The sequence below is a fragment of the Branchiostoma lanceolatum genome, chromosome 7, assembly GCF_035083965.1.
Source record: "Branchiostoma lanceolatum isolate klBraLanc5 chromosome 7, klBraLanc5.hap2, whole genome shotgun sequence".
NCBI lineage: Eukaryota > Metazoa > Chordata > Leptocardii > Amphioxiformes > Branchiostomatidae > Branchiostoma > Branchiostoma lanceolatum.
In genome coordinates, this window is record NC_089728.1 from 5947385 (window position 1) to 5955936 (window position 8552).

The 8552-nt window shown below is 39.2% G+C and overlaps 1 protein-coding gene across 2 annotated transcripts; it reads left to right on the forward strand.

Moving 5' to 3' along the window:
* Positions 1-1409: 1409 nt before the first annotated feature.
* On the forward strand, positions 1410-6482 carry LOC136438845 (holothin acyltransferase-like). Of its 2 annotated transcripts, none has more exons than XM_066433844.1 (2): positions 1410-1697; positions 4273-6482. In XM_066433844.1, the coding sequence occupies exons 1-2, from the start codon at positions 1624-1626 to the stop codon at positions 5285-5287; spliced, it is 1089 nt and encodes a 362-aa protein (XP_066289941.1). In that variant the 5' UTR covers positions 1410-1623; the 3' UTR covers positions 5288-6482. The 2 variants fall into 2 exon arrangements, with proteins under 2 accessions (XP_066289941.1, XP_066289942.1); XM_066433845.1 differs by having other exon boundaries at positions 4278-6482.
* The last annotated feature ends 2070 nt before the right edge of the window (positions 6483-8552 follow it).

An 8552-nucleotide genomic window follows, 5' to 3' on the forward strand; every position in this document is an offset into this window, starting at 1 on the left:
CAGACAGAGAGAAATGTTGTTAAATTTGGTAATTGCGGGACTCAATGTGAATATCTCTAGTCTAACCTTGTAACTTAAAACGAGTAACGTTATATTAATATGAAAGTTGTCGCCTGCTGCAAACAAATTTAGTAGGCCTCTTTAAGAGGCCGACTTTACTCTTTTTTGAAGGACTTGAAGTTATGATGTCGCAGCCTCACTGTGACCTTTGTTGTGTCGCTAGATTTCATCGTGTGCATTCTTTTTGTGGGTATTAAAGGAGGTATGGCCAATTGCATTGCCCTACTCTACTACAGAGTATATAACGTTGGGTAACATAAATTCGCGGGGTACTTAAATTCGGGATTTTTCGAAAACGGGGTATTTAGGGATATGTGCTAGATGCAACATCAGTAATACCGCTAGAAATGCAAACTTGACAGATTAACGTATTCAGAACACTGTCTGAAAAGCTTCGATAACCATGCATTAGAAGTTGGCTACGTCAAAAACTCTCCGCCCCTTATTGTCACAGTCTGAGGGCTTCGTGGGAGAATTACACAACATGGTTGTCGGCTGGTTTATAAGAAAAATGTCACATCCGCTTCCTGCTAAACACAATTATTTACAAGACAACTTATTACAATCTCTTTTGCTAACCTGCAACTGGATTCTAAGTGTGATCAATCATCAAAACTCCTCTCTGTTGCTACAACCTACGGCACGTGTATTTTCCCGCCGCCATATTGTTAACCAGAATCCTGTTGTCAAGCAGACGACAAAGGTTTGTGAGGAACACTTTTTTGTCTAAATGCTGCGTGTGATAGTGGACTGAGGAAGATATTTTCCTCAAAGTTTGCTCCTAACACAACAAGGAACACATGGGCATAGTAGTATTACCATTGCTACGGCATCCGGCTAACTTTCCATGAATAATGTAACGTTACACGTTGCCCGATGATGACGCCATGATGGGCCGACTTTGAGTGAAGTTCTACCGACTCAACACACGGGTTGTTCCCGAACTGGCCTGATGTGTGCGGTACGGCCGTTTTTTCGTGTATTTTTTTTACTTGGACACGTCTATATCCATAACACTCTCCTCAAGCCAAGGATGGAACGAATAGCTGCTGTATAAAATGTGATTAGCGGTAAGATATTCAAGACGAATCTTCTCTCCCGAATTAATGTGCCCCCCTGTCCGACAGCACCGTCATTGTGCGTGCGGCGGACGATAGTTTCAAGTTGAAATATTATGGTGTCAGCACGACTAGAGACAAAATCTACCATATATATGATTAGTGCAAACTAAGATAGTACATGATACTGACAGAATTATAGATAAAAAGAATGGTTTATTGTTCTGCTAGATTGATTTCAGTCAACCATTATCGGAAAAATCCCGAATTTATGTTACCCAACGTTACATGGCTATGCCCTGTTTCAGTAGTGCCATAGTTCAGGGCTGCAGTCGCTGTATTTTAATCGTTGGTAACGCGTTATCTCAGGTCGGAGGACAAGGTTGATTATATATAGGGCAGGCGGACAGGGTACCCACACAACGCCCTAACTGTGACGGTTTAGCTCTCTCGTTCCAACTATCTGGTAAAAATAAAAGCAACAACAGCAGCAACCGATCACGTTATGTACTCGGTGTTGAAGAATTCTCCGCGCTGCTTGGCTGCACTCAGAGTTAACGGACAGAAACGTTGGCAGAGGTAGGTCATGTTTTTATCAGCCCATTAAAAGTTACTCACCTTCGCTTCAACAACCCTACATTCCGATACCCACATGTTCTGACATGCTATGTTCTGACACCCCCTTCACGCTCCTAGCCTCCATGGCAGGCTCATATCTCGGCTGCACAACTTGACGACTCAGTAGAAAAAGAAGTCTTCAGCAAAAAGTGTAAAGCCAACAAGATTGGCACGTAAAAAGCCGCTGCCATGGCGACGGAGGTCTCTGTTAACCCTCAAACCACCGTATGGGGTCAAAACTGACCCCAGGCGTATATCAACATGTGCCATTTTAACATTTCGAGTCGAAAACAAAATTCCTTCTGTGAGTTTGTTTGTATATATGTCTTATAACTTCTCACAAGTTTTTACCGAGATTGGCTCATTGTTGATTAAGTTATCCTAGAAAGTTTACGCATGCTCCGGTGGGGTCAAAACTGACCCCAGCAAAATCTGCACTCATATTCCCTATTGTTTGATACTTGTCATCTAGTGACATGTACGATAAGGGTTATTATGATGACATTTACAAAATATAGTTTTTTAGAAACGTGAAAAAAACAATTTCTTTTTGATGAACGTAAAGATTAATGACGTTGCGACGTATTATGACGTCATCTATGTGATTTTATTGACGAAAACCAACAAATTGGGTATTTTCATATAACTCAAAGGTACACGATAAAACTGAAATGGAAATTATGTATGATAAATCATAATATATCCAAGACGTTATATGTAGATGGCAACAGGAACGACGTCAAAATGACGTAATTAAAATTATACTTATATAAGGTTACATAAGCGAATTCCACCATCTTGGTTCCGCCATCTCGAATTATCTTAGATGCATTTTTTCATCATATAACCTAATAACACATTAAAAAATTGACCAAAACGTTATATTACGATTGGTTCTGTTTGAATAAACATGGTAATGATTTAATTTGAGGTTGAAATAGCCGTTTATAGCTAATCAAATTATATCGTCCGCCATCTTAGATTTTGACCGATTACGTAATCAAATATGCATAAATCATGAATATTAAATCATATAAGTGATATTGAATTACATTGGTTGGTATTGATATAAGAAAATAAGTGCAGTTTAAAAAGACAGCAATAGAATTACATTGTAAAATCCAAAATTAGCGACTTTTTTCCAATATGGCTCTCAGGAACCGGTTGCCATAGCAACATGAAAGCATTAATTAGTTATTTCATTATATTCAAATTGTTGCCAACGAAATTTTAGCAAAGGTGACCAAGTTTGGTTGTTCTAGGGTAAGACATTCAGGTGCTATATGACATCAAGTGTTGGCGCAGGCCTCAAAAGAGCCCGCTTGTCTGAATAGCGTAAGTTGCAAATGACGATGTTCCCTATATTTGCATAAATTATGATAAAAAGCAGAAATTATTCACACCTAATCATGTCAAACTGTCTCTTACAGATTGCTTAAACTATACATATACATGTATACAAACCACAAGAATAGTCACCAATAAAGCTGTATTTGTAGAAAACATCGTGGGGTCAGTTTTCACCCCATACGGTAAGATTAGTCGTAAAAAAGCTACGGTGGTTTGAGGGTTAATGTTTGCGTTTTTTAGCCCACATGCAGATAAGGACCCCACTTGCATAAATTATATCAGTTGATCACCTTCTCTACCCAAACAGCACAAGTTGTGCAATATATGAACGTCTTCACGAAAAAGACTATTGTACCATTTCCTCATAAATGATGTAAATGAGGCCCTCATCTGCAAGATTTATGTCTAGTAATGGCCATTACATTTACTTAACTTCCAAATATTGCAAGAATGAATTCGCCATTATTTTACCACTATGGATTTCAAATATTTTGTCATTAATCATTCAAATTAGGCATTAATTTTCATAATTGATATCCATCGATATTCGTCTCTGTCTCAGTTACATATGGCATGTGTTTGAGAGCCCTATAATGGCATGCAACTGATTTATAAACGTTCCTCATTAATTATGGAAGTTAGATGTTGATTTGCGTAATTGGCATATTATTATGTAAATCATCACTTATGCTATCTACAGACCAAAAATTATGTCGATCCGTCAGCCCCTTCTTGAGTAATTCTCTTTCAAAGTTTGAGACCAAATCAGCTCCTGTAGTTCCCCCAAAAGCCGCTAGGGGGTCCAAATCTACAGGACACATTTTTCTTCCTAAGATCTATCTACCACTAAAAAATCATGACCATAGTATGTCCAGAACACGAGATTTCAAAAGGAAAGGTCCCCTGCAGTACCATAGAAAATTGCTAGGGGGCCCAAAATTCAATCATTTCGAAGTCTCACAAAGACCTATATAGCCACCTACCAAATATGAAGACAAGGCATTTTTGAGTAATGGTCTTGAATTCCTGTAGAGGCATTCCTGTGCAATTCCTAGAATATTTGCAAACTGCAAACTTACTATTATTTGGCTCACCACTAAGGCGTCGCCAAAAAAGGCATAGAGAGCCTGCTGTGGAGGCTATGATGATCTTATATGATTTTTCTAATGAATTTCATATCGCTCAGTCCAGGAACATCTCCATCCAGCAGTGTGCGAGCAAAGGAGGGCGGTGCACGTGGCAAAGATGACCAACCTTCAAAGGGGTCGGATAAAACGGAACATTATCACGTCAGATTGATGACTTCTCCGTCTGAATTGTCGCTGTTGTTGGAGTGGGCAGTAGCGGAGGGGTGGAACCCAGGCGTGTACGATGCAGAGAGTTACTTCCGGCAGGACCCTACCGGTTTCTACTTAGCTGAACTGGACGGTGTCCCAATCGGAGGGCTTGGGTCCGTCAAATGTGGAGAAGATCTTGGCTCAATGTGCCTTTACGTCATCAAACCGCCCTTCCGAGGAAAAGGATATGGCTATAGGATGTGGAAGGAAGTCATCAAGAAGACTGGAAACAGAAACATGTTTCTAGAGAGTGTTGCCGCTCAGCAAAGTAATTATGAGAAATCCGGTTTCGTGCCCGGATTATGGCAAACAACCCGGTTCCGCGGAGTTGGTCGTGACGATGTCCACAACGTCGACTATGCTGGAAACCATGTGACGCTGGTCTCGGTTGACGAAGTGGACCTTGAAGACCTCTGTGCCTTTGACCAAAGGGTTTTTGGTGCTCCACGGCCAGCCTTTCTGAAGAGTTGGATCAACCAACCTGGTATGGTCGGTCTCGTTGCCATCGAGAGTCTTATCAACATTGATGACCATCATCAGAACAGAGAGTCCACGATCGTGGGCTACGGATGCATTCGGCTGTGTTATGAAGGGTACCAGAGCGCCACCTTTTCCCGGAAAATCGGCCCCATCTTCGCCGAGTCTTCTACAGTTGGTTCACAGCTCTTCAAAGGTCTAGTCGCAACCGTTCCACTAGGAATTCCCTTTTACATTGATGTCATCAACACAAACAAAGGTGCTATGCGAATGGTGGAGGAATTTGGGGTAGAGAGTATGTTTCAGACAACACGCATGTTCACAAAAGGGAACTGGGGAGTTCAGACAAGCTTGACCTATGGTCAAACCACTTTGGAGATGGGGTGAAGGGTTCAAAATGTTGTGGTGCTTTTACCTTCGCCTAGAAGGTTATGTTTTCGTCAGCGTTCGTGTGTGTGTGTCTGTCCGTGTGTCTCATGATAACTCGAGAATGCCTTGATTGATTGTCATGATTTGGTAGGTCTTCTTGAGACTTTGAAATGATTAGATTTTGGCCCCCCCTAGTGGCTTGCTCTGGTACTGCAGCGGAACTTCCGGGTTCGATATCTCGTGTTCTGGACATGCTATGGTGATGATGTTTGAGTGGTAGATAGCTTTTGGGAGGGAGAGTAAGTTGTGTAGGTTTGGGCCCCTAGCGGCTTTTTTGGAACTGCAGGAGCCGATTTCGTTCCAAACTTTGAATAGGAATAACTCAACAAGGGGTTGACAGATCGTCAAGTTTTATAGCTTAATGATGATTGACAATATCGTATGCTAATTATGCAAATCAGAAGCTAATCTGCATTATCAATGAGGAACGTTTATAAATTCATTATAGAACTCATAAACATGTGTCATATGTAACTGAGAAAGAGAGGAATATCAATATATATCAATTATGAGGGCCTCATCTGCATAATTTATGAGGAAAAGCTACAAAAACCTTAGCTAAGATAAGACTTTCATACTTTGAACAACTTGTGGATTTCAGTCTTGCAGCATTTGGAAGTTAAGTAGATGTAGACATAATCAGACATAAATTATGCAAATGAGTGCCCCATCTACATAATTTGTGAGGACATACTACTAAAACCTTTCCTAAGATCAGACTTTCATACTTTGAACAACTAATGTGTTATTTGGGTAGAGAAGATGATCAACTGACATTATTCATACAAATGAGGTCCTTATTTGCATAATAAATGGAAACAATCTTTATAGACACTCTCAAGAAAGACACCGGACTTGAAGTAGATAGTATGCTCCAGGCGATGAAGGACCGAAACACTTGGGCTGCCATCTCGACTCGTGACTGGAAGGTCTCGACATAAGCAAGTAAGCATCATAATATACATGTATGCTTCCCGATAAGGCTAACATCATTCGGCAAAGGTATGGGGTCGTGGAACTCTAGGAGGTATGAGGACTCGATATATAGCAATTTTGGAAATAAGGATTAACGGTAACACCAGTGTTATATAATGGGAATTTCATACTTATGTAGCTAAAATGATATTGAAAATAAACACGATAAGACAACACATTTTGCGAGTTTGCATGTTATTTACACACGAGATGACCAGAATGCTACGATTAGTCCTGACAAAGGATAGAGGTTCCATCATGTAATGCGTTATTTTTTACCATACTTGCATGATAACTGAAAACATGCAGTGGTGAATTAGAGGTAGTATTAAAATATAAAAAATTTAGAAAATTTTTTGCACATTTGAAATAAGATGGTGAAGATATGGTGAAGATATGACCTTCCTATGACCTCACAGTTCTGTTTTAAGCTTATAGGTTTCAGTTGCAGTAAACCTATTATCTATACCAGTCCTGATATTTGAATGTCGGGGCCAATCTACATATAAGTAAAGGGCCTAACTACATATAACTTAACACGATATAGTTTAAAGAATAGATGACACAGATGGATCATTTTGTAATGTGCCGGGAAGAGTTTATTATCACGCATGAACAACATAAAGAGTGATGTAATGTGGGGTTGTCAATGATCAGTTCCTACTTGATAAAGACTCACTTCTCGATTACATAGAACTATATGCAGTTTTCTTCTGTCTTAGGTAGGCAGGTGATGTCATTAAGTTACACATCATAACGGATACAAATTGTGATAAATTGCAATAGATCCCCTCGGATGGTACAAGTTTAAGCCGATCACGGATCTTTTAAGTTTAACTTAAGTTCTTTTTTAGCAAAAAATGTGTAATTTCTCATTGCTTACTGCTCTCATACAAATGTTCGTGAAAGGGGGGAATAGGTAAGATACAAAACAGATTATTAATAGAGTTAGCAGGGTTGCAAGCCAAGCTCTTAATTGTATATGTCTGTATTAAGTGGAAGCCCAGACAAAGGTCCTCTCGAAAAAAACATGGCATTACCTTTTTTAATTGATTTCTTTGGATTTGAATGTCTTCAATGGATATAATTTTGCTTTCAATTCTATTTTTAAGATATACAGGAACCAGACTTCAGGTCACCAATCCAATGAAGAATTAGTGAAATACGTATCAATACATCAAAGTTCTAGATAATTCTAATAATAAAGTCTATAAGAAGTTGGCTTCCGATTTTTTCCATTCATAGTAAATATTGACTTGATGATACTGAGCTCGCGTCCGTGTTTGAAGCAAATAGGGCCCATTTGAACAGTGGGGTGTTTCCTTTCCCGTTAACAATCATTGTGTACATGTACAGTTACACAGTGCTATAAACACAATACTAATACAACAAGAGTCCGAAGACCCAAAATCTCCATGAAATTTGTTTTTATATGAGATGTGTTTATTTTCCCTAGTTATTTGTTGTTGCCGCTGGTTGTTTTGTTTTGTGTGCCAGAGGGTATCCACGTAATAGAACCTAGAAAGGCAACATTTTCGGGAAAATGCAGGATATTCCCCTCCCGTTACCTACACCTCAAATATGACGCCCTTAGCATTTACTGTAGTGTAAGGGAATCCTGAAGTTTCTGCATAAATTATGCAAACAAGGTCTGTATTAGCATGGTCAGGTGTGTTCAGCTTTCCTAAAGGTACCTACATCTGAAATATATCATCAGTAGCTTTTAAAGTAAGGGTTATGCATATATTATGCAAAAACTCCTCATTAGCATAATTTACAGTAAGGGAAATACAAGGTTATACCTAAATTATACAAATGAGGTCCGCATCAGCATATTTTATGGACAGGTGTATTCACCTTCCCTAAAAGTACCTACATCTAAAATATGACATCCGTAGCTTTAACGGTAAGGAAAATACACATTTATGAATAAATTATGCAAATGATATTCATTAGCATAATTTATGGCCATGTGTGTTCACCTTTCCTAAAATTACCTACATCTGAAATATGACATCCGTAGCCTTTACGGCAAGGGATATGCCTAAATTATGCAAATGATGCCCTCATTAGCATAATTAATGGCCAGGCTTTTTTACCTTTCCTAATGGTACCAACATCTCAAATATGACATCCATAGCCTTTACGGTAGGAGATATACACATTTACGCATAAAATATGCAAATGAGGTCCTCATTAGCATAATTCATGGACAAGTGTGTTAACCTTTCCTGAAGGAACCTACATC

Coding starts and splice junctions, on each gene's coding strand:
- LOC136438845 (XM_066433844.1), top strand. CDS start 1,624: ATGTACTCGGTGTTGAAGAATTCTCCGCGCTGCTTGGCTGCACTCAGA. Junction 1,698..4,272: donor GGACAGAAACGTTGGCAGAG/GTAGGTCATGTT, acceptor CATATCGCTCAG/TCCAGGAACATCTCCATCCA.